At 38.8% G+C, this 27,776-nt stretch overlaps 1 protein-coding gene across 1 annotated transcript in view; it reads right to left on the bottom strand.

The window, feature by feature from the left end:
- Positions 1-27,776, bottom strand: part of cacna1g (calcium channel, voltage-dependent, T type, alpha 1G subunit) — a 310,514-nt gene that overhangs the window by 117,186 nt on the left and 165,552 nt on the right. Inside the window, 4 exon segments of the mRNA XM_036572800.1 lie at positions 17,236-17,615; positions 19,428-20,250; positions 22,641-22,733; positions 26,565-26,856. Coding sequence (XP_036428693.1) covers positions 17,236-17,615; positions 19,428-20,250; positions 22,641-22,733; positions 26,565-26,856 — 1,588 coding nt within the window.

A 27,776-nucleotide genomic window follows, 5' to 3' on the forward strand; every position in this document is an offset into this window, starting at 1 on the left:
AACAATTGTTATCAGCATCTACATTCTAGACACCAACAGATACCTGCTGGTGGTACTGTTTTGGACTTTTAATGCTCTCCCACTTTAATTTCAACAGTATTCTGAGCCTCACAATTGCAGTCAGGTTTGAGATCATAACCAAAAAGCACTACCATAGCTTTACCAACAACAGCGTTATGTCAGCAACAGCAGAATACCTATATGGACCACTCTAACCAGTTATGTCAAACTGCGGGCCCACTATAGAAAACTGTTAAGTGGTCAGACCTCAAATATTCCAGACCTTAGAATTATGTTATGATCTATTTAACATATTTTTTCTGACATATTTAAACTTTTTTGTGTTTTAATGAAAAATATATTATGTGTTTGACTTTGAACTAATTTGGTCAATCGATCTATAAACGCATGATTCAGAGCACTCTAGCCTTTTAAACCTAATCTCTATCTGCTGTATCTGTAGTGTGCATTCAATTACCAAAAAAACAATAATGTCAACATGCTGAAGCAGCTGCCCATTGCCTTCTATTATAAGAATGTTTAGAGTCAGCAGTTTCTGTTGTTTTACCAAGCGCAGGAAAATGCAGGCATTATTGTCCATGGTAATCGACTGCAGGCTTCAGAGGTGACAAACAGAGATTAGATTGATAAACACCAGAGTATTCCTTTAATAGGAATACTATTCCTTTAATAGGGATCGTTATCCATGCTGAATACCTGAGAGTGTTTATACAGCTTACATTAGCCATGGCCAGGGCTGCTGTGTCATTAATGCAATGTAACACTGTCCGAAGCCAACTCCAATTAGCTGTCTAAAGACACTCGCACTTGCAGCCAGACAATGTGGGCCAAGCCCTGACCATGTACCAATGGAGGGGCTGCTTACTTATTTGTATGTTTAATTATTCAGAAGGGTAGTAAATAGAGGTATTTTATGATTAATTAGTTAACATTCTAGAAAATATTCCATACCTATTCAAATATGTGTGCAAAAGTTTGAAAACTCCTAATTACATGTTTTGTTGATCTTTTTTAAAGTGAAAATCTGTTTACACATCTTTTAACATATTTTTCTAAAAAATGCTAAATTTATCAAATAAACAGTAATTGTACATTAAAATTGTACATTGAAATATGCAGTGTGCTCTATGTAGAGGATGCGTTAGTTTATTTTTACTTAGAAAATCAACCAAACATGTAATTTGACCGTGCAAATGACTGTGTATAAGGAGCTTAATGTAAAAGTCTGTGTACCTTAAAATGTGGATCGAATGAAAAGTGCAAGAACAGGATTAACCTGAACAGGATTAAGACTGCAGACTTACTAAGAGCAAGGAAACAAATGAAACACATTCAGCCTGTATTCTCTCTCTCTTTCCCCTATTCTTTCTATCTTTCCCTCTTTAGCAAGGCACATCAGCAAAGCAACTTAAACGACTGTAAACTGCACCACATCATTTTAATCAAATCCCTCCAGAGCAGATAAACTACAAAGGAACTGAACTAAGACTCACTGGTGTAATTGATGGTGGTGGTGTGGTATGCAGACCATGTTTTTACGAGGTGCTGGAGAACTGGACAGGAGGCATGCGGACATGTTCATATTTTGCTTTCTTTTTTTTGTCTTTTCGATTGTAAAAATGATACCCAACCCAGACGTCACACATTCTTGAAACATCACAGTATGCTGTTTTAACACAGTATTAAATGCCCAAAAACATTCTCAGGCATGCAGTCATTTGCTTATCAACAATAACAGTGATTTCAGAAACATGCATTTAAGCCCATTGTGGATAACTTTAATACTGCTGTGCTGCGTCATAGTCATTAAATGACAACAAAAATCTAATTTCCAAGAAGACTGTTTCCACAAAGTAATAAGAGATAAATATGATTAAGTTTTGTGCATGAAATGAAAAACAACGTATCGGTGGCTAATTGCTTTTAGTTTAATCTGAATTGATTGCTGGCCCTCGGTGCATTATGATGAAGTGTGGAGCTATGTAAGTAATTGGAAAGAGACTTAGTTTTGTTGTTTTGTTGTTCTGTACTCCAGCACACTGGATTTAAAATGATACAGGGACTACGAGGTTAAAGTGCAGAATGTCAGAAAACTTTGTAGGTATCTTGTTACATTAACTTCTATTACACGTTAAAATTGTTTTTTCCTTTTTTTCCTACAAAGTTACCAATTTGGAGATACCAGGTTTTGGTCTAACAGCAAAAATCTTTTGTTCATGCAAAAGAGGAAGAAGAGCGCTCCTTACTCTCAAAGAACCGGAGAAAGAAATCTCAGTGTCAGTAAAACAGGCCAAAATGAGGCTGAAACATCAGCATAAATCAGAGACTGAGAAATCATCAGGTGTGTCAAAATCAATGGTCTGGTACATCTTGCTAAAAGCAAGAACCCACTGGTGAGCAGTAGCAAATTTAACAGACCACAGAGGAGCACACGTTAATAAAGAATTTCTGTAATTTCTATAGTCCTGTTTCCAAAAAGGTTAGGAAGCTGTGAATAAAACAGAAAGCAATGATGTGTAAATCATTTAAACCTTATATTTATCAAAAAAGTACAAAGACAGCATATTAAATGTTAAAACTGAAAAATTTTATTGCTTTTTGAAAAATACATGATTTGAATTTGATTTGAATTTTTTGAATTTGATGCCAGTAACACGTTTCAAAAAAGTTGGGACGGGGGCATGTTTACCACTGTGCTGCATCCCCTCTTCTTTTAACAACACTCTGCAAGTGTTTGGGAACTGAGATCAACTGCTGTCATTTTGAAAGTGAAATGTTTTTCCATTCTTGTTTGATATAGAGTTTCAGCTGCTCAACAGTTCAAGGCTTTTTTTGTCATATTTTTCATTTTATAATGAACCCAATGTTTTCAGTGGCAGGCCAGTTTAGCACTCAGACTCTTTTACTATGGAGCATATTGTTGTCATACATGCAGAATGTGGTTTGGCATTGTCTTGCTGAAATAAGCAAGGCCTTCCCTGAAAAAGACGTCATCTGGATGGCTGCATATGTTGCTCCAAATCCTGTTTAAGCTAATGATGGTGCATATTCACTTTCCCACATGGAGTGTGACTATACAGGTCTAGCTGTAATAGCTAGCTGTAACACTGACTTTTGGAGCTTGTAAGACATGTATGCAACATATTTTATTTACTTTGAATATTGCAGTTTTTACTTCACTAAGTACTTTAAATTAAAGCCTAACTCCACCACAAGATGCAAATGATTGGTAAGCCTCAAAAACAGCTACAGTTTGCGAAAAAAGTGCTTAAACCCTGTAAAGGAAATGAGGAAAATCTAACTAAACATCTCAAACCTCTGAGAATGGTATTTAACCTTGCAGGATAGTCTTACAAGCCAGACATCAGAGAGTCTGGTGCATTTCAGAGCTTACCATGGACAAGGACCCCCTACTTGTAGAGGAATGAGTCAGCTCCTGTCTGACATGCAAAAATAACCATCTGTGTGGGATCAGGTGGCTTTGAAACAGGGCTACAACAAAAAAACATCCAGGTGAAACAAATTGGTATGTGTAGAGCTAAACATGCTTGGATATATTGCTTAGGAGCTTAAAAGAAAACTTTTAAATAACTTTAAGAAATGTGATGAGCTGAACTTACAGACATAGTCCAGTGACTATATCTGCACTTATCTCTGAAATGCTCATGTTATCACAGAGTGCAAAGTTAATACGTCTGGGCAGAGCACACTGAGGCTGAGGCTACTTTGCAGGACCCAAATGACCCAAAGTACACCAGTAGTGGAACGTCTGTGTCAATTAGCATTAACTGAGTAACCTGAGCAAGCATCTCACTTATCAAAGACAACATTGGAGGCAAAGTGGTCCCAAAAAAAGCAGGAATTACAGAATTTCTTAACCCAACAGAGAAGATATTCTGCATCTAGAATGTCTATGATCTGGTGATTAATTTTAATTAATATGGAAAAAAAAGACTCAGAAGTAGCCCTGCCAAACATCACTCAAATAGTGTGAAATAACATTAGCTAAAGAATGCGATTCAGTCCAAGTAACTAGAAACCATGTAGCTAAATAGGCCAACTCATTTCTATCTGATGTTATTTAGCAGGCTAAGCTACATTGTTTAATGTTCTTTAGTTATTATATATTTAAGGCCATATTTTACATTAAGCACATCAAAGACTCTCCTGCAGTTGAGTGGTTTGCAGCTAAGTGCAAAATATAACCAAAGAATTTAAGATTATGTTTATTTGCCCGAATACTTATGGTCCCCTGAAATGGTGAATCTATGTATAAAAGCACTATTGTTTCTACATGGCTCCCATATAGATGTACGTACCCTTAAATTAAAGCTGATTTCCTGCACTTCAACATCACGCTCATTGTTTCATTACACATTCACTGTGATGGACTGCAGAGCCAAAACAACTAATGCAGTGTTACTGTCCAGTTACTTGCGGACTGCACTGTATCCGCAGTTACTGTGGCGTTTGACAGGGCAGGAGAAAGCACCAGCACATCGGAAGTGAGCAGTGCAGCGCTGGGCGCTGTCGGCCCAGCAGGAGGCTGAGCTGGGCCTCTGTGCAGGACGAAGCCCTTCACTTCAAATCAAGACCACTTGTGGGAAGAAAACAGCACATAAAACACTCAAACCTGCAGGGAAGCCTCTTCCAGGAAGAGGAAAGCCAAGGACAAACACTGCACGGATATTTTTGTTCTTTCTTTCACAGATTTCTTTCATATTTTCAAATGTAAAACAATTTTCTGTTTCAATTAAGACCGTATCTACTCAGTTTAGGACTGTCACTACTGATTATATCATTAATCAAGTAATCTACCAGTTACTCTGATGATTAATTAAGTAAAAAAAGAGTTTTTAATAAGGGCCAAACAATCAAAATGGACACACACACACACATATATAAGTGTGTGTGACAAATATTACTAACTGAAAAATGGTGTTTGCATAAGTATTCAACCTTTGTGCCGCTGAAGCTCCCAGTTAACACAAATGAAAGATTTTGTACTAATGAGAATGATGATGGCTTAGAATTGACCTCTACTTGTAAATCAATAAAGAAATTACTTTTTTCTAAATAAAAGCCCCCTTAATTCAAATACCACTGGTCAGATTGTGAATTAGAGGGAAAACTGTAAAAACTTAAGGCCAAATAGCCTAGCATTAGACAAAGTTATACATGCACAAGAGAGAAAAGGCTACAAAATGTAATATGAAAGTGTTTGGATATCCAGGTAAGTGCTGTTGTATCAACTGAGAAAATGGAAACTGCAACAAACCACCTAGAGTTTGTTGGAAATACTCAACAGTGACGCAGCTAAAATGCAGGATAAGGTTTTTTAGAGCTTTTTGGCCAAAATTCAAAATGCTGGTTGTGGCAGAAATCCCACCATCCCAGCAGTGAAGTATGGGGGTGGCAGCATCATGTTGTGGGGACGCATTTTCTCACTGGGGACTGGCCAGCTTGTTAAAATTGAAGGACATATGGATGATGCAAAATACAGGGAGGTACGACAAGACAACTTGCTTCAGTCTGCTGAAAAACTAAAGCTTGAGAGAAACTTCACCTTTCAGCAGGACAATGATTACAAGCACAAGGCAAGAGCAACACAGGAGTGGTTCTCAATCCAATCCAATCAAGAATCTGTGGCACTATTTGAAAATTGCAGTCCGCAAGCGTGATCCAACCAACCTGAACAACCTGGAGCAAATCTGCCAGAAAGAATGAGTGAAAATCATTCCTAAATAGTGTGCAATGCTGGTAGAAACTTACCCCAACAGACTTAAAGCTGATATTACAGCTAAAGGGGTTCTATCATATACTAGTCTGAAGGGGATGAGTCCTTATGCAAGCAGCATTTTTCATTCATTTTTTAATTTAATCATGAATTCTTTTGAGCACAGTGGTTTTCAATATATGTATATACTGTCAGCGATCCACTATTGATTCACTGAGGAGGTACATTTTAACTGATGGCTATTAATCAATGCTTGATCAATTAATGTCACCCCTAACTCCTTTATGATCTGTTTATGCTCACGTCCAGCACCACTCTCTGCAATTGTCTGGGACACAGCAGGTGCTTTTGAAGAGCATCCAAATACACCCAGCTCTCCTGCCTGAAGCCCCAGACCACTCTTTAGCTGAACTGCTCTTAAAAGCTATCTCACCAGCTATTATCTGCCACTCCAGCAGCATACAGCCAAACTCATTCCATCATGCCCCTAATCAGATAGCCCAGCATAACTACACAGACACTGCACTATCACAGACCTCTTTGATGCAAGGTTGCTTTTCTACACTCTATATTCTACATACACTCTCCTGAATGCAAAGCTTCACGGCTGGCCATTGTGTCTTGTGTTATTAAGCTAGCACACAGCGCTGGGTTGCATAAGTGTTAAATGGCTCTGAATATACGTTTGAGAAGTGCTGTCCAGGTCAGTAAGGTTTTTCCAGCCTTCAGTGCACTTAAAAACAGCATAGTGCACTCAGAGGAAGATTCACACAGGGAGACTCTGGGATCCATGAGCAAGAATAAAGGATGAACACAGACATATTGCTGACAAACACATAGATAATGAGCATACATTTTAATTATTATACATTTAGTTTAAAGGAAAAAATGCTGCTCTAAAAATACTCATTTGGCACTGAACCTGTGTGGTCTTGAGGTCAGAGATGTACATGAATAGAGATGAGCTCATCTGATTACACTTTGAAAAGATATGCATGCTCGCAACCACAGCTGACTCAGACTGGGTGTCGACAGTGCTTTAAGAACATTGACCAACTGCATGTTTCATTAAAAGAAAGAAAAAGAAAAAAAAGTTTTAGCTTCTAAGAGGTTTTGCTCTGTTGCCAGAAAATTGTGAGTCTGAATGCCTGTGATGTCAGAAGTCCATACGGGCATAACTGGGCCTGTTTAATTAGAAACAGCTCATTACAGTATGTGAAACACTGAATACTTGTTCTCATCATTTTTAGTAGCATTTTTACTGCATTTTTTATTTGTTGGTTTTTCTTCCAAATTCAGTAATAGCCAGTTCCCATCTGCTGACCAGGTCTCCTGATATCTTCCTCCAAGACATGTAAGCCGGTGGCAAACTATGACTATTAGAGCTAGGCATGACAAAACTCGGTCAAAACATGAGGAAAAAAACACCTCAACGATAATGCTAATTTCTACTGGCATCTGTACAGGATTCTAGTAGTTTAGCAGTGCTAAACTAACAGTGTTTCTTATGAAAATGTTTTGCCCATTCTAGATTTAACTCAGACATTTTAAGCCTCCAAAATACATCCCACGTTTAACTTGAAGCTTGTGACAGACATATTAGCATATGTTTTACCATGTAGTAATTTCATAATGACTCTAGTATAGAGAACTGGTGTAGAGCTGCTGTTGTTTTTCAGTGATATATCTAAGACTTTCAGGCCTGGACCTGCCTATTGTCAATCATAACTTGATTGGTTGATTTCTCTTCGTTTATGCTGATAGTTAATCTAATGTGTTGGGCTTTCTATGCAGCTCCTGAAGTCCTAACCACTATGAGAGTTCAAATGCAAGCATGATTCTATAGGATAAAAATGAACTAAAACTTATTTTCGCTGAAGGCCTAGAAGGCTCTGAGAGCTCCCCTTCTGAAGATAGCCACCGCATCTTTTTAAACCGATACTAACGCAATGTCATCGGGCAGCTCAACGAGCTTGGACGAGAACGCTAGCATTGCCCTGAGATACTGTTTGGGATCAAACTCTCAATCTCCTGACGCCCAAAACATGAATGGTTGCACCGCTGCTTTGTATCTATTGCAGCGTAACAAATCTCAGAAACGTGAAATATCATGCATCAAGAAACTGGATTCAAGTATGATTTTATCATTAATGATTACATCATTATATTTTTACCTCATTGCCCAACACTACAAAGAGGGACCTTAACAAATCACTTTAAAACTTGTCCACTGGGAAAGCTCCAGCCAAACACTGCATTCGCTCTGTACGCCTGGCCATTCTTATCACTGTTCCAGCACCTGATCTGAGGATTAGAGGACAGTGCTTTTGGGTACAGTAATAATCAACCTCCTAGCACTCCAGCATGAACACTGTCACCTTCTCACTGCCAGCAGACGTGAGAAAAACCAGACACTGCCATCAGGCTGCTCAGTTAGAACAACAATACACACCACAGCTCCATCCAGAAGAGCAGTAAGGGGGGCAGGGAGAGAAACAGTGAGTAGGCTGATGGAGAACAGAGATGGTGGGGCTTATGGACTCAGTTGTTGTAGACAGGATCTTCAGTGAGAGTCAAGGGAAAGTTGAAACTGAAAATCGAGCGTTGCAAGTAGCGAATAGCTTGAAATCATGTGCCACATTTTTGGCACTGGGACAAAAATTCCATCAGGAGACCATAAAAGGAAAAGCTGTGACATGAAGAAGAGGACAGACGACAGGGAAATCCCATCACAGCAACTACACCCATTCTCTAGATAAACGGCGCGCACTATTATTATTACATTATTATCTTAGTAACCTTTATTATTTTTATTTTTATTTTTTTATTATTGTTATTATTATTATTATTATTATTATTATTAGTAGTAGTAGTAGTAGTAGTAGTAGTTGGGGGTGTGAATCTTTGAGCTGACAGAAAACCAATTCAATTAATGATACAGGTGTAAATCTGATTCATTCGGATTTAACAGAGATTTGAGTTAGCAATTTTACTCAGTGAATCAAACGTTTTAAATATATATTATAATGTGTGTGTATATATATATATATATATATATAATACATTATATATATTTATTATAATGTGTTCTACATTGTAATTATATTATAATGTAGAACACGCTCTAAATAGGCTAAATTACCTGGACAGGCTATACATAGAATACAATAGTATGCAAAGGTTTGGGCACCCCTGATCAAACACTGTTTAGCTGTGTGGTGCTGCAGCCTTTGGGTCAGTTGTTGTTTCATGTGAGTGAAAGTTCAGTGTAGTAGTGTAAAAGCAAAGTGGTTTGATTATGTATATCAGCAATGCCTTGTTCTGCATGTCTGTCATTTGCATCCATGGCTATTATTTTTAAAACCCATACATTGATATCTGACCAGTGCAAATGACTTAATATTATTTTTTTTTACTAATTAACTTAATATTAATTTTTATTACTTTTACTCTCAATGCATCAGGAAGAATTATAAGGTGCATTGAGAAAAGAATTGAGTAATATTGAAAATGTATTGGTAGTACCAAGACACAACTATACCTCTAGATAAACTGCACCCAGCTAGTAATACATAAACAATAGATTATTTGTGACAATAAATGATTTCAGTAACCTTTATGATGATGATGATGATGATGATGATGATAACGATGATGATGATGACGGTTATTAATATAATAAAAAGTATGTGGACGGTACAAAGCATGTGGAAATTATCAGTGCAATGTGAACAGATATCTATTTTTGAAGTCCTCTCCATTTTCACTTTTTTTCTAAGATTTAAATTAATTTTTGAGAAACTGTAATCAAATTATTATGCCTATTAATCTAAAATTGCTCATAATTGCAAACAGCCTGGATGGATCTGATTTGGAGAAGCATGCTTATAATTAGCCATTATGTAAGAGCTCCATTGTCCCCTGCAGCTGTGAGGGTTATGGAAGCCTGTGGGGAGACGATCTGAACACGGTCAGTGAGAGTGAATGCTTATCCCTATCCATCCATGTCATTACTCGCACTGTACAGCAGATCAGTGTTCTCTGTTCTTTACTTATCTAATAATGCGGCGAGTCGGGAGGTACATGTGGCTCTGATCGCATTACATGCCTCAGTATACGCTGAGATGTAGTTTTGACTTGGTTAATAGCTGAACTCAGGCAGGTAGATTCTTCTATGGCACTGTGCCACAGATGCTGGTCTCAGTGTGTTGTTCTTAGATTGGATTTAATGTTAACCCCTTGAAATCCCAGGCTTATTACATCCTAAGGCATATTACACAGTAACTACATGCACTACAATCCAAACTAGCTGAGATATTCTTAAGCTATAAAAGTTAAGAAAGGTGGGAAGGTCCTGAACATCTAAGGGGTTAATGATGATGAAAGTTGATTAAAACAGCAGGACAATTAGCATTATTATATTAACTAAAGACTTTATTGAAGACCAGAGCATTGCTTTAACTTGGAAAAGAATGCAATTTTTCTAATCTAAGCTAAAAGTGTGACAAAGCACACCTGCAGGCATCTTATTGTGCTCTTCTAAAGCATAATATCAAAACTCAGTTAACCACATGAGACTAGACTGATCTAATACATTATTCTCTTTATAAAACAGTGAGAAGATTCTGCAAGGCTCCTACTGTGCAATTTAGTCCCACAGTATTCTACAGACACATGTAAAACAACCCTACTTTCAATAACAACAACCCTGATATGAACCAGTCGCTACAGCATAGCGTTTGAAGGACTTTCTCAAATCTTGTTTGCGTTCACATAAGGACTTGTGCCTAAACATAAGCAGAGTCCAGTAACAACCTTTTTACTGCTTTTTTTTTTTAATCACTGAATTACACAAATCAGAGTTTTTAGAGTATTAAAATTGCTTCTAAACTAAGTGCATTCTGTAGCCAGGTAGATAGAAATATTACCTAATTACACTCTACATAAGGGTCATGGGACAGAATATATTGTCTCTGTCATGCAAAAACCTTGTATCTCTATTTTTATGGTGGTCTTTTTTTTGGTGTTGATTGAAAGTTTACAATCTGCAATTTCAATAGAATGTCTCAGCTTGTTTCAATAAGCAAATAATAAAACAAATCTAACTGCAGTACTGTTATCATCAGCAATGACTCCAATCCCTGAGAGTTCATACAGTGACTTCTACTGGGGACAAGTGATGCTGACAGGATCTAAAAGTGTTAGAGGAAAGAATTTTATGTGGTCGGGGCGACTGGGCTTGCTGAGATATGAAAGGACACAGTTCAGTCAGACCGGTCGCGGAACAAAGACAGATGTGCAGAAGGGGTAATATTTTATCACTAAAATCAAAACCATACTTTACTGCTCAGTAACACATTTGAAATAGTCACCATGTGGTCAGGTTTGAATGGCTTTCACCTGCAGGACAGAGCAGTCTGTACATGTCCATTCCAAAAAACACAGTTTGGTGTCTGGGAGGAAGCAGCCCAGTCCGCCTTGTGCAGCTCATATAATCCCAACCGTTTCACTTTGTTCTCTCCATCATGCCTTCTTCTGCTTTTCCTCCCTTTGGCTCAATTCATTACATTTAGCTCTGCTTGAACTTAACTTTGCCTTGAAGTCCAAACAACACAAAAAGTCTCTAAGTAAATGCTGTAAAGGAACAAACAGAACAGAACCAGCACTGCCTCATTTAAAATGACCTGATCCTTAATATAGGACATAACAAATACTGACACTAACTGTAACTCTGATAATCTAAAAAGCTTATAAGTCCTTATATTTAAACAATTACACTTTTAAATATTTTATTTTGGTAGAAGACCTGTTCTATGTCACAGACCAAACATATCAAGCTGGAATGAGTGGCACTTACATGTTGGGATTTATAGGCATTTACTTGTCGGATTTTTACATATATGTAAAATCCATGATATATGCACACCTATGGCCACCTTTCAACAACGGAGTTATATATTACTTGGCCATGGCAAGAAAAAAAACCCTTGTGCTGTTAATGGAATAATCTGTGACTCTCAAGCTGCTCGCCTGGACCACCGACTGTACTGATGAAGTAAGATCCCATTTTTTGTTTAAACTGAGGGCCTGGCAACTTATGTTCTTAACTAGAACTAGACTGGAGAGTTAACAGGCTAAACGATAGCCAACAGCCTAAACAACTCCATCACTAATGTCACAGACTTGAATTCAAGTACTTACCGTGTGATTAACTGTAAAACAACAGTATACAAGTCCAAAAAATGTTTGTATTTCAGTCAGAAGTAGCTTCAAACCCAGGCTGAATCTCAAATGGTTCCATATTCCTAAATAGTGTGCTAGCTATGAAAGTTTAGAAATTCTAGCCTCTACAGCCGAAAAGGGCATCATTTATCGAGAATGGATGTGGCTGAATCCCAAATGGCTATTTCCTAGCTATATTTTGCCCCGTTGGGGTGCAGAATCCAGTATTTAAATTCTTACATAGTGCACTATGTAGGGATCAGAGAGCCATTTGAGTAGAGGGGCGCCCGCTGGATTGTTGCTAAATAAGACTCGCGGTGGTAACGTGGTGACCAAAAAGTATTTGTAAAGGGAAAGTTTTTGCATTAAACAGTGCTGTGTAATCATATGTTCATTGTTATATGACAAAAAGTTTAACAAAATCATGAAAGAACCGCAATGTACAGAGATGGGTGACCGTACTCTAAAGGAACTACATTTCTTGGTGGAATACTTGTTTATGTCAATTATTATTATTAATAAATAATTTATCTGTATTTCTGTGTATTTTATGATATTTTATGTTGGTCACCATTTTAGAAAAGCAAAAAGCCACTTGAGGCTGTGCGTTTTAGTGCGTTTTGTGTGTTTTGGGCACTCCACTTCACATCGTGTCTAAGAACACCCTTCCCGTGATAAAATTGCAGCCTCTACACATATATACATATATATATATATATACACAGACAGCTACATGTTCAGACTCTGTAGAACTGATTACAAAAAAAAAAAAATATGCAGCTGTCCAGTGTTCTACAAGTACTGATGATAGCCAGGTCAGGATATATTCAGAAAAACATTTAGTGACATAATTTATCACATTAATGATGACATATCATCATAATGCCCACCACTAGGAAAAGTGCTTCCCCACTCTGGAACGAACTTTGAGAGATGATGTAGGATCATCTCTCAAATCAATGGTTGGAAAAGCAAAGCTCAGACAGGAATGAGTTACTGTAGATCAGTTGTCTGCTTCAAGCAGGAGAACACAGGGCCAAATCCCAAAGCAAGCCAACGAGGGGAAAATAAAACAAAGAAAACAATCAAATTGCAAAAGAAAGAGATGTAAAACAACAGTATACAAGTCGTGATGAGAGAAAGAGCCGGGGCAGAAAAAGAGAGAGAGTGATAAAAAGCTCCAGGACAGTAAAAGAGAACAGATGCAATTAGGCAGGTTGGCGTCAAGTTTTATTTGCTCGGGGACTGGGTCAAAGAACCCGAGTAACCTTGTAAATCCAAAATTCCTCCTCCAGCCCCATCTCCCGTTCTCCAGATGGTACGCTCGATAAAGACGGCCTGCGCTGCCAGAATTCCCCAGGAGTCTGCGGGACGAATCCTGAGCGGGAGGGGAACACCATGCATGTGTGCGTGTGCACAGCGTTCCCTCAGGCTACTGCCAGCGCCATGGCAGCTCAGCAAAGCCAGCGAAGAGCATGAGCTCACGTTGCCTTTCTTTCAGCTCCAGCACACTCGCACAACAACAACAAGACGCCCTCGCTCACAAACACGCGCCAGTCCACTTAAGAAACCCGTAGACAATGGTGCAAGGTTCAAAAGTTCACATGCTGGATGAAGTGACTTCTGGGATTTATACAAGCAGTGCCTGTTAAATATGAATCATCAATTTGAAGAAGACAGGACTATGATTAATGTTTTCTTGCCCGAATCCGAACAACTCACAGGCTCGAGAGGAAAAACACCCATGCTCATAACAGTAGGGAAAAACTATGGAACTCATCATTCATCAGAGCAGCAATATCCTGCGAAAGGCAGATAATTTTCCTCTCTGTTTGTGTCCAAACACTGGGCAGCAACTTCAAGCAGGAGCGAGTGGGCACTGCGGAGCATGGTGCGTGCCCCCCGAAGGATCTGGAAGACTGCGAGGCATGCGAGCACGCTGTGTAAACACGGCGCGATCACTTTCAGATGTGTGTCGGCTGCCCTCTCATCAATTCAGCCTTCACACTTGTGCTCCTCCGCCAGCGTGGCCCAAATTACTCCCTCTACAGTAAACAACATGAGCACAAGATGCGTGAAAAGCCTGGAATTCCGCAACCCTCCGGAAAAGTTATACAAAGGGCAAGGAGAAAGAGACCGCCACTAGCGTGCAGATACCAGAGAACTACGTGCAAAACTGAAATCACATTAACAATCCAACAGCATATGTAGCACAATTAGGGCTGTCACTATCAGTTACATTAGTAATCAAGTAATCTGACAATTGTTTTTGATAATTAATCGATTAAGTCAAGTTTTAAAAGAGGCCAAACAATAAAAATGGACTTAACTGTATAATAGCAAACCAGCATAGCCTCTCAAACTTCACAACATACTTCACAGGAAGAGTTTATATATATTTGAAAAAATATCTCCAAAACAACATCTTCACAAGATGAGGTAAAAACATTCTTCACTCTTTTCTTAAAGAAATTGTGGAGCATTTCTATTGATTCATTAACCATAACATTTTCACAAGATGTAAAGAACAGCTGCTGTGCTCAAATGATGAAGAAAGTCATGATGGATCAGGAAAGACTCTTCTTCAAACTGTTGCCACAAAGTAAGAAGCATAGAATTGTCTAAAATGTCTTTGTTTGCTGTAACATTAACACTACCCTTCACCAAAAATAAGGGTTCGAATTGGGTGCTATTTTTGTAAAATGCTTCCATTTCACAAAAATAGCACCCAACAGTTGAAAGGAACAGAACTACCAGGGCAGAAATTTCACAAAATGACTTGTGGCAAAGGTGGCATCCTATGATAGTGCCGCATTTAAATTCACTGCTCAGTAATTAGGAGAGATGTCCACATACTTTTGGCCATACAATGTGTATGTACACACACACACACACACACACATACGTGTAGTATGTGTGTGTATATATATATATATATATATATATATATATATATATATATATATATATATATATGTAGAGAGAAAGAGGAAGCCCAGCATGACTTATGATTTATCAGGTAAGTGAATTTTAATGAATTAATTATTTAATCACATTAATTGAGTGATTGTTACAGCTCTAATAATGATAAATGCATATTGCTGGAACATAATCGTGTACCTTCAAAAAATTTCTAAAATGGTAGGAGTTTTCAAATTATGTAAAAAAGCAAAAAAACGACAAAAATGGAGATATAAAATGTTTGTGCTACTGCAACGATATGATGTACTGTACTATGTAAAAGTCAGAGATCACCAATTATCTATTTCATTGCAAGTCAAAATGGTCTTTAAGTACAACTGAGTTTTTTCATAAAATATTTGAGTAGATTACAAATAAGATATTTCACTTACATTTGCACGGCCTTCAAAAATGACCTAAAGATACAGGGAAAATTAGACACCTAACAGCCTTGCAAGAGCTGGGAGACCACAAAAACTGTCACCATCAGACAAACAGCACTTAAAGAGGAAAAAATCAAGCTCCACTTTTGCTTTAGATCTGAAAAAAATCTACTGTTTCTGTCCATCCCTCCACTGTGAGAAGACAACTCAACACTATGAGCCTGAAAGGGTGTGCAGCTGTCACATCGTACTGAGAAAAAAAGAAAAGAACATTTGCAAAGCAAACAAAAAAGCTATGGATTTAATAACCCCAGAATCCCCAAAAAACGTGTTTTTGGATTGTGAGGAGCAGAAAATGCAACCAACTTCTAAAACTGAACTTTGATGTTGATGAAAAATATCCCTGCAGATTTCTTTGAAAGACTGAAAGCAAGTCTCCTGAAGAGAATGGAAGCTTTAAAAAAGGGCAAAAATTAAGATATTTTTTTTTAGTTATGAGGACTTCTGGGCAATTTTATTTGTTGAATGTTTACAGAATGTTTTCTGTTTTTTTTTGGCCATTTTTGACCAGAAATGAAATGAATGAAGGGTGGTCTCTGACTTTTGCACAGTATTATATATGCTTGGAGATCACAGTGCGGACACAGTGCAGACTATTACAGTCTTGAAGTCTCACGCCCTTGCGAAGTGGGTAGGAAGTAATCAGAGCATTGCTTCGCTCTAGTCTAGGAGAAAGAGTTATTGAGCTGCTGCCACAGACAGCTGGGCTGTGAATCATGTTCCTGAGAGGAACTTTGAGAGGGTGAGCCATTGTGTTGTCGGAACTTTTAAATATAGGTCGTACATTACAGCCACTGGTACTGTTATTCCACTGTGAAAGGATTAATACATACACACGTGTCCCTCACTTCCCATGTAACAAAGAGGGACCTTTCAACTCATGGCAGTGTGTCAGCCCACAGGCCATTAAGCAGGTGAGAGATGAACTACCTGCTGCTATCTATCTCACATAAACACCAAATCACAATCACAAATCACATAAGCAGGACACCATGGAACACAGACAATCACTTTTTTCACTTTTCCCTTCATGTCATCCATCAGAGAGCAGAGAAAAGAGTGAAATGCTCAAGTGGTGTGAGGTTATGAAGTTATATTTGACCCCTAGATACTATATGAGGTCAGATGTATGCATACTGTACCTCATAATAATTATGTACACCTCCTTTGACCTATGCTTTTTGTCCACTTTACTTTGTTAGCACCCTTTTACCCTGTTCTTCAATGGTTAGGAGCCCCACAGGACCCTCACAGAGTAGGTATTACTGTGAGGTGGATCATTCTCAGCACTGCAGTGACACTGACGTGGTGGTGGTGTGTTGGTGTGTTGCTGGAGTTTTTAAACAACTCAGCGTCACTGCTGGACTGAGAATAGTCCACCAACCAAAAATATCCAGCCAACAGCGTCCTGTGGGCAGCATCCTGTGACCACTGATGAAGGACTAGAGGATGACCAACACAAACTGTGCAGCTACAGATGAGCTACCAACTCTGGCTTTGCATCTACAAGGTGGACCAACAAGGTAGATGAGCCTAATAGAGTGGACAGTGAGTGGACACAGTTTTTAAAACCTTACTGCCTATGTGTTGAATTTAACATATTAGGGGGAAAAAAACTGAAATATGGCCTGTGCAAAAGGTATAACACATTTTATATTTATGTTTTATTTTTTCCAATATGTTAAATTGAGCAAATTAAAAGAAATTTTGCATTAAAATTTGCAAAAAAAAAATGCCACATTTAAGTATGCTCTCTGTAGAAAATGTGTTGACCTAATTTTCCACAAAACATGTAATTATGGCACATATGTATCTTTAATGTTTGATAGGATGAGTATAATGGGCACTAACCTGCTCGTGGTACTCGATGCCCATGCTGAGTGTGTTGATGAGGATGGCGATCATGATTCCTCGTCCAAAGTACTTGCTGTCCACGATCTTACGAAATGTGTCGCACACCAGTCTCCAAAAGTGCACCACCTTCGCTGCTCGAGCCCCTAGCTTAAACTTCTTCTTTCTTTTGGGGTCTCTGTTATCCCGATAGTGGGCATCCTGGGTGAATTCATACACACCCTCGCTGTCTGAATCTGCAGTCTCATTCGCTTCTGTTCCCTCTGAGTCATTACCTGCTGCTTTAGTACAATAAGGGCAGGTCTCAGGGTCAAAAGCCAAAGTAGCATCCAAGTTTGTGCCGCTGCAGTTGGCATTGGAGAACTTGCGTGGGATCTTCCCTGAAATTCATTTGGGAGAAGATTAGGTTTTTTTGGAGAGGAACACAATAATTTAGTAGGTCACTTTTTAAGCTATACATCTCCTTCTGCTTTAAACCTGCAAACATGTACAGGGACTGCTTGGCAAAGGCATCTGTCAACATACATGCATTTAACATTAAAGTGTGTAAAGCAGGGTGGTCTATTATTAATCAATCCAGAATACACAGAATACAAAGAAGAAACATAGAAATGGCTGTTTGTTTCAAACCTCAGGGTAAATCAGAACACACAGTTAATGTGTTCAGTAGGGACAGAGTCACATGTTACAAAACCAGAATCTACTAAAAATGAAGAAAAAACTTAAAAATGACATCTTGTCACTTTTAGTCGAACATTAAAAACACACAGAAGAAGTATCTGTATGGCAGCATTTTGTTTTTATAGTGTGCAGTAGAAGTCAAAACCTAGAAAATGAAGATGAAGCGTATAGCAGTAATTTATTTTTAAAGCTGCACAATGTAAGTTTTGGGGATTTGGAGTTTTGGTCTAATTGCTTGCAACATGCGAAAGAAGAATTTATAACACTGGTTGTGCTTCTGACCTCTTTCCCGAGCAGAGGAATCTGATGATTGCAAGGGTGTTGAAGGAGTATTCAAGCTCAGTTAATACTTGGTGAAAAACGTGTCTTCCAAGGATGTAAGTGAATTATCTACTGTTGTCATCATGTTTTCATCAGTATAATGTTTAATGTATAATTGCATTTAAGAGCTAAACATCGAGCCGGACCTTCTTTTTTAAGCTGTGCGTGTGACATTAACATGTAATGCAGTCCGAAAAGTTAGGGCTTTTTCTTCTAACTTAATGATGCTACTTCTTTCAAGTTTTAACAAAAAAAAAGTCTGACAAAGTGCAGCTTTGGAAGAAAGCCAAAACTTAGAAAACAAAGAGGAAACAAGGAAATCAAGAAATGACAATCTGACTTGCATTGCGGCAGTGTAGTAGAGATAGAATGGATAGCAGTATTAGGCCCAATCCCATTTCTTATTTTTAACCCTACCCCTTGCTTTTGAGTGTAACCTTGCACCTTGGAACTGAGTTACAACGGGTAGTGGTTGAAATCTTTCCCTACAAAATGGGACAACCCTTAAATAAAAATTTTGAACAGGGTACTAGTGGTGCTCTATAGACGACCTTGCTGGTCTGCAGTGATAGCAGAGGAGGGTAAAGTTCAGCTGATATTATCGCCCACCCCTAATTCTTTGGTAATGTGAAGGTGAAGTCAGCTATTCTCCAGCTTCTTGTTCAAATTTTCCCATTCCACTTTAAATGGAGCAGCAGTTACATTCTGGCTTTTCAGGCATCAGTACTGCTGGATTATTTTGAGGTGGAACAGGAAATTTAGCAAGCTAGCTACCAAGACATTAGCATACTATTCGTGATTTTCCATGCTTGTTATGAAGGAAAGGACATAATACTTTTAACTGACATTGAACTAAGATAATACTTAATTCATTTTTTTCTCATAATACTCCGTTTGGAGTGTGCCTCCCAAAAACCTCCGCTTGGAGTGCCATGTAGACCTAACACTTCACCCCACCCCTCCATCTCAACAAAAATCGGGACACCCTACCCCTAGGCATGAAGGCACAAAACGGAGGGCTAAGGGCTACGTGGTAGGGGCAAGGAGTGAAATGGGTTTGGGCCTTAACATAACATAACATTAACGTAGCTGTGTTTTAGCATTTTGTATGCAAATACATTTATGTTCTTAGCAGAAGTATAAATCAGCCTTAACTCTTTATAAAAATAAGATTGGTTTAACTCATTTACCTGCAGGTCCTTGTGTGTCCAGCAGACACTGAGAGGTGTTGATGGGATTGGGGGGGATATTGAGGCTAGTCAGGACGCTGGCAGTGCAGCTGACTCCTCCTGGCTCCAGGCTCCTCTGCCTGAGGTGCTCCAGAGGCAAGCAGGGCTGTAGCGTTGGATAGTTTTTGTGTGCCGGTGCTGCAAATGGCACTGAGTTCCTTTTGTAGGCCTGCAGGGCTGAGGGTCCAGGTGAGGGGGTGCAGCGCAGAGGCTCCAAATGGCAGGCCGTGTGATAGACACTATGTACTGATTCTGCACTACTAGGGCCCAGCACAGCAGAGCAGGATGTAAAGGAAGGGTCCTGCAGGGGGGTGATGGAGGGCAGAGTGAGGCGTCCCGAGCCAGCGCCTGCACCATTACCTGTTTCTATTTCTCTGGTCCTCTCATTGCGGACGCTTCCATTGCCAAGGTGGTAGTGGTGGTGGTGGTGGTGATGGTGGTGGTGCACCAAGTGGTGGATGGACCCCTGACGTTGCTTCTGCCTCCGTCTCTTGGTGTGCTGAGGCTCCAAGGCAGGGGAGGCGAGTACCCTTAGCCCCGCCCGGCGTGCAGCCACCCGTGTTAGGTGACCCAGCTGCCTGACAGCCTTCCGCACAATGTAGACCAAATATTTCAGGAGTTCATCATAGCAGCTGCCTGGCTCAGAGAAGCTGGCCAGTGTGCTGGCATTGGACATGAAGCGCACCCTCTGCTCCTTCATCAGCTGACTCTCGCGTTGCTTCGTCTCTGAGAACTGAGTAGCTATGACAACCAGACACAGGTTGATCATGAAGAAGGAGCCCACCTAGAGAAAGAAAGGTAGGATACCTTTTTTTAGCTGCATAGAATTCAACAGCTGTTGCATGAGCCCATACTTTAGCTGACCTATACAAGCTCCGCCCACTTCCAGTTTCCACTGGGAGGTTGGACAAGCATCATAGAATGCTGACAAAAATTCTATTCAACCTAATAAGAAATTCTAGAGACAAAACTCTTTTTTTTGCCACAATGCAAGCATTCAAAGTTGTTTTTCTGTCACAAAATAATGTTTTTTAAATAACACTTTACATGTACTACAAGTACATAAATCATTCATGGCATATTCATAAACAGCGCAGTAAGACTCCAATATGATTACATAATCATTTTCAAACATTCATTAAATATATTCACTGATGGGTAGTACACATATCATGTAATGAATTAAAACCTCAGTAATGCTTAGTGTATACTTCATAATAATGATCATAAATACATTAAAATCTATTCAGGGAATAAAAATAAAATGAAAGCATGATATAACCCTACTCAACTGTTGAACGTTGTACTTATTATTAAAAGTATTTACAGCTATAAAACATTCATGACTGATACACAGTCTAAGCAAATTGCAATACCTACCCTTATATGAACTGTTCCTGAAGCATTTTTGAATTGTGCTGTAATATTACAGTAAAATTCCATTGTCACAGCTTCAGGATTATCACCTCATGAAATATTAGTGAGTATTTTATGAATGTATGGGAATGTGAAATGTCCTCCATTAGCACTGCTTTTGTTTGTCATGAATGCTTTTTAAAGGTTGAAGGTTTTAAGGGATCAGTAATGAATGCAGTATGGGTCTCAGTATGTGCTCAGAATCATATTTGCTCCCTGAAAAGAAGGAATGTGTATTTATGATCATATAATGAAGTATACACTAAGCATCACTGAGTGTTTTTTCAATCTATTACATTATATGTAATATATGTTATTATACTTAATGCACTGAATGCGCACACACATTTTTTAACGCACTTAACCTTCTGGGTCAAGAGGGGAGCTGGAGCCTATCCCAGCGGTCGTTGGGCAGAAGGCAGGAGACACCCTGGACAGGTCGCCAGTCCATTGCAGGCCAGTCACATACATTCACACGCACACCTAGGGGCAATTTAGTGTGTCCAATTGGCTTGACTACATATCTTTGGACTGTGGGAGGAAACCCACACAGACACGGGGGGAACATGCAAACTCCACACAGAAAGGACCCTGGTCGCAAGGCCAGGAATCAAACCCAGGCCCTTCTTGCTGTAAGGCGACAGTGCTACCCACGCCACCACCGTGCCGCTCTGCATATTGTTTTGCTATGGATGAGTCATACACATGTGAGCCAGCCAGCTAAAGAGTTAAGATCATAGTCTACACCACTAGCTATTGTCACACAGCTGCATTTACTCTGTGGGATATGCTGACAATATTTTCCTTGTCAGACTCATAACATATATCTTGACATTTTGGTAAAAACAGAAAGTGCAACAACGTATTGCCTTGAGCAACTCAAAAGCAAGCTGCAAGCAGCAATGGAGACAAACACCACAAATCTTTAGATCCTAATGAAAAAATGTCTCATTAGGTTAAATAGTATATAACAAATCATCTGAAAAGTTTGTGCAACCCAGCGGCAGTCGCTATGAAAGATGTGTGCAGAGTATGGATAGGTTGATTTCTCAATCTAATAAATATATAACTTAGAAATCAATTTATACATCAAATAAGTTACAAACTAATTTCTAGTAGTTATTAAACAGTACGTTTAATAACTAATAATAAGTCTACAGTTTAGGTGATTACCAAAATGCGAAGTGGAATATGAAAACATGATTTTATTAGTAGTTTCAATACAACACAGCAAAAGAATTGAAAGAATCGTAAGAAGTGCTTTGTTCAGGTTTTTAAATAAGGCCTTGTGACATGAACACAATATTATACAGTTAATACTTAATACAAAGCAATCAAAAGCTCATAACACTAAAGCTGTGTAACATGATTGCCACTACTTATACTTGACTGCATCTCTTAGTGGCCTCAGAATTGAAGAGTTAAATAGTTTGGGATGAGACTGAGCAATCAGCATTGCATCTATTACATTACAGCTAAACGCCTTGGACACATAAAACCGTCAATACCCTGAGCACATACTCCCTGTACAACTTTATTTCTTCTGAAATAACTTTTTGCCATTTAAAAGTGTAAGCCTGAAGAGATAATTCTCCTCTAACTAGGTTGGAGTCTGGCTAAGCCTCTGAATCACGGCGGCCGGGCAGCGCGGCGCTACATCCTGTCTAAAAGAGCAGAGCGCTGGATAACAGGAGAACATCCCTGTCTTTACATGTGATCTGCTCAGGTCAAGACAGGTAAGAGCCAAGAGCCTCTTACTATGATCAGGAGGATGAAGTAGATGAAGTTGTAAAACGAATGCGCATCCATCACGAAGTACATGATGTCCACCCAGCCCTCCAGAGTGATGACCTGCAGGGGAAAGACAAAATTGAAGAGTAAAATGTAAGGAATAGAGAGATACTTCAGCTCTCTAGCGATGCTATTGTATGTACAGCCATTTGAAAGATTGGAATCACTGGATATATTCCTAATTTATATGAAATACTAACTTATACAATGCTGACAAATCAAATATGGTAAAGAAAATGATACTGTAGTCATCTAATTGTTTGTTAAGCTATTTGTTAAGATATATACATATATATATATATATAGATATATATATATATATATATATATACACATCTTATTTTTTTAATATATATATATATATTAGGGGTGGGAATCTCGATGCATCTTTTTTCTCTATACAGGATCTCTATCTTCCTACTGTCTGAGGACTTGGTAGGTTTAAAGCAAAGTATTTGTAACGATCCATAATGTAAATGCATAACGGATCATTACAAATACTTTGCTTTAAATATCTAAAATATCTTTTATTAATAAATCAAATGGAAGTGATGTGGCAAGTGAACTAGACGGCTCTCATTCAGAGACGCTGCTGCCACTCATCTGCGATAAAAACAGAGATTAAGACGAACATTTGCATTTGGAGGACTTATTCGCATTTATAAGCAGCGCGGTTGGTTAAATCTGCAACGAGAGTTAAAAAAAAAGTTGCGAAAATGAACTCGCTTCTCTTTCGAATTTTCCCGTTCCACCTTAAATGGTGCAGCAGTTACATTCGGCGCCTAAGGCAGAATTTAAGGTGAAACGGGAAAATTACAACGAGAAGCTGGCGAATGAGAAGCGACCTCAGCTTGGTAAAACAGCCGGATGCTGAGACATTTTACAAGAAACTCTTCTAGTTTTGAAAAAAGGTTTTCTGGCGGAGATGGAAGGAAAGCTGCTATAGCTGAAGCTTAAAGTAGAGCAAAGTAAATCTGCGCTCTTGTTTATATTTTTAGCCCATACTACGACATTAAGACATACTGGACATTAAATGTTGCGGCTCCCAAGGTGGTTTGACTTTGTTGAAAGGACAAAACGGCTCTTATTAACATTTGTGTTGTGACTCCTGATCTAACCTGGCTTTAATGCAGAGGGAGCCGGTCGGATTTCTCGCTCATCCACTTGTGTTTTTGTTATGTGCCGCCACAGACTGTCCGGGCGCTGCGCTTACCCACTTCCAAATTCCGCCTTTTGTGTTCCGTCAACGTTACGTTATAAATTAAATATTTAGAAAATCGATTTTTGACATTTGTGCATCTAAGAATCATCAAAGAAGAGTTTTTCCCGCACCCCTAATATTTGCTTACTTATAAAAATAAACTTGTGATTCCTTATTTATTTATTTATTTACCCACCCTTATGTTCTTTTTAATTCAATGCTTATTACTGTTTTTAATCCCTTGTTCTCTGTTCTAATCATTGGCCACATTGCAAATTAGGGTCACCGTCAATATACTCTGACTTTAAATACTGGACGATTGACTGACTGACTGACTGACTGACTGACTGACTCATTGATTGATTGATTGATTGACCATTTCCAAACTCTCCTTGTGGCAGTACAGTATAATTTGTATTTATTATCCAATATCTAGTTTAGTGTTCATCATATCAGTGTTTCATCATATTAATTAAAGTGTGTTTCTGGCACAATTTAACAAATCCATGCAATGGCTGGAGGCATCCAGGAGACATCTGGAATCAAATGTACTATAAACTAGCCTAAAAGATCAACTCCATTTTTGAAAATAAGAAATTCTTGTTACTTTTTACTGGATTTATGATAATGTGCACCTATTCTAATGATATACAGTGTTTTACAAGCAAAAACACTTAGTTGCAAAATTAATTGCCCAGTGCAGCTGTTGTTTCTGATCCAAACAGTCATCATTAAGAAGAGGTGAGATTTCAAAGCAGGACCTGAAAGGCCTGCAGGCTCTGAGGAACATCCTGGTGCCAAATCACCCTCTGCTCTCTCTGTCCCATTTGTCACTCCTCACACAGTTGAAGGAGAGCAACACCTCTGCAATTTCAGGTTACTATCGAGCGCCCTAGCAGGACGAGGAGCTGTCGGACAGCTAATTCATTTTAGAGCCAGTAAATTAGGTGTCTAGCACCCAGGCCACGGTATTGGCGACTTGCAAACGGAAGATTAAGCCTTCAATCCCTGCCCGTCTTCAGGACATGGCAGCTTTCTAAATATTTAATAGATTTCTATTTTGATTCATTCCTAAAATGTGACAAGCATCCCGACTGAGACGTGTACTGCACTTTGTGTGACTTGAATTTAAGATTAAGATCAGGGGAGCATACTGTAATATGCTGAAAAATTAAAAACTTTATCGTTGCTCTGAGATAAAAGGCTATACAAAGTTAACAGGGACAGCTGAACTCTGTCATCATCTTCAGCTGCTAAAATCCCAAGACACAGTCCTTGGACTCACTGTTTGAATACAGAATGAAGTGTCAGAGCAGGAGAACACTGAAAGTTGGATATCGGTGAGCACAATGACAGGGCCGTGAAAGGTGTGCAAAGTTTTAACAGTACTGCAGTCACACCTTTTGTCATTGCTGAATTCATAGTCATAGGAAACTGCCTGGTGTGGGCATTGTGTCTACTAGGACTTCTGCAAGTTAAGCACTATTACAGCTAGATCAGCTTTACCAGTAGAGGTTCTATAATGTAATTTGTGAGGGACTGGCTGATTCGTACAGGATAAAGTAACGATCTTCATAATGTAATTTCCAACAAAACAATAACAATAACAACATGGTTTTGTTATTGCAGCCCATTAAGGTAAATTCCAATAGGGCTATTACTGAGGGTAGGATTGTCTTGACAGGTGGGTGGGCTCTGGCTTATGTCAATTTATGCAGGAGCCTTGTTAGCATCTTGCTCAACCAAGCTGGCCTCATAGATCAACCCCATAGGTGGGGTTTATTGTAATACACAGAGGGGCTAGTTATAACAGTCACTAACTAGAACAGTCTGGTAAGTCAATGTAAACACAATTAATTCATTACAGTTCTGTGTTGCTTAAACCAGACAAGCTTTCTAACCTAAAGACATTAAAATATATGCACAAAAAAGCTGTGTCAAATGTGGCAAGTTTATTTTTGCCCACTGGATACAAGAGCATAAAAATGTAAATATTTGAAAATTAATGAATTCTAATTAGTTGTTTTGAATTCATTTTAGGGGGATATGGACATCCCTCATGGTTTTCTTTGGCTGGCTTAATTGTAACACTGTAATACAACTAACCCCACTGTGTGGAGGCCATATTCTCACCAGGCCAACTCTCACTGTGATTTACATCCTTCAGAATGGTGCTATTTTACAGCCACCCAGAGGGTGATTAAAATAATACAGGTGTGAATTCTGTGACTTACAGACACAGTAATTTAAAAATGTACAAGATTAAAAGAAAAGTACTATTTAATGGTTCAAAACCAGTATTCAGGGAGAATCTTGAGAAATATCAGTCAGATTGCTGTCAGAATTCACAGGTGAGGTTGCTATGGGAACACAAGAAGATGGCTAAAAGCACATTCTACTTAAACCTGTTCAACTACATAAAATATCTCTGTTACATTTTACCCCACGTTAGATTGTGCGTTGCTCTCCTATGTACTACTCTCTTAAATATACATCATCTAATTCAAAAGTGAGTTATGGGGTTGTGACTTGTCTAACTTCTTAGACAATTCAGATTTATGATGGATTAAAAACACAGAACAATCTTGTTGGGGGTCCCTTAAATTACTGTAGTTCCCCATGTAACACTAATCCAGCTCAAACAGGGCTCAAGTCATTAATACCAATCGACGTCCATGAATAAAACTCACCTGGAAGATGGCGATCCAGGCATAGCCAATGTTATCAAAGTTGATTGCTCCCTTGAAGGGGTTGACATCTCCAGCAGAACAGTTGGTGTAGTACTGGTTCCAGTTCACACAGGTGGTGTTGTCTGTGCTGTTGTAGGCTGCTATGTCCAGGCCACACTGCAGGCCCTCCTCGTGCAGTGTGGGGATGGAGCTGCACTGGCGCATTCCATTTTCTCGTGGCTGAGAGCAGATGAACGGGTTTTCGTCATCGTTCTCGGTGTGGTAGTAGTTGTGCAGGTCTAGATTTTGGGGACTGAGGGGAGACAGCAAATGAGTGACTGGTATTCAAATATATTTGATGATAGTTTCACCAGCATAATGGATCACAAATGAGATTGTTTTCAAAACAGACAATCTGGAACTGTTGTTTGAAAACTAGTGTTGCTGTGGTGTGGGTAAAGGTAACAGAGCAAAACAGGCAGGCCTGGCAGGTCCTGAAGCTAATTTAATCCTATGAAGAGTTGGCCATATAGGCTTATTTGATTGTATAAGTGATCACTGCACTAAAGATTACCATACTGCAATGCAGCAGAGTTGAGTAGCCTTGTTATTTTATAGCCTACCTACCAAATTTTAAAGTGGAATTTCAGCCTAAAACTAACATTTAATATGTTAATTGTGCTATTTAGTTTTCTAAAGTGCACCACTGCAGCCCTCAGTCTCATCTGTTCAATATTCTCTATTTTGTATTGTTTGTGGATTTTTGTCCATCAGTGTTCACTCACTACAATACCCAGCATGCACACCTCAAATACATCACATGAATTCAGGTAAAGTGAATCTTTAAACAAATATCCACATTTACTAAACACACAGGCTAAAATGCAAGCAAGTAAAACTGTAAAATACACTCCATTAACTTCAACTCAGCTTACACAAAAATGCCACAAAGTGATATTCTCAAGAAAAATAAATATGGAAAACAAAACAAAAATAACAAAAATAAAACCAGTAACAACAACATGGTTACTGTGATGATGTCCTTATTATTTAACAGCACATTGGGCAAAGCCAGCTGATTTTAAATGTGCCCATTAATTGAACTTACTTACTTAAAGTAAGTAACATTACTTCAGTCTCAGTATTATGATCTTAGTCGGATCAATTAAAAGATAAGGAAAGTTAAGATGACAGACTATGATATCAGACTCCTATAAAGCAATATCTGCTGAC

The sequence above is a fragment of the Colossoma macropomum genome, unplaced genomic scaffold, assembly GCF_904425465.1.
Source record: "Colossoma macropomum unplaced genomic scaffold, Colossoma_macropomum, whole genome shotgun sequence".
In the NCBI taxonomy this organism is placed as follows: domain Eukaryota; kingdom Metazoa; phylum Chordata; class Actinopteri; order Characiformes; family Serrasalmidae; genus Colossoma; species Colossoma macropomum.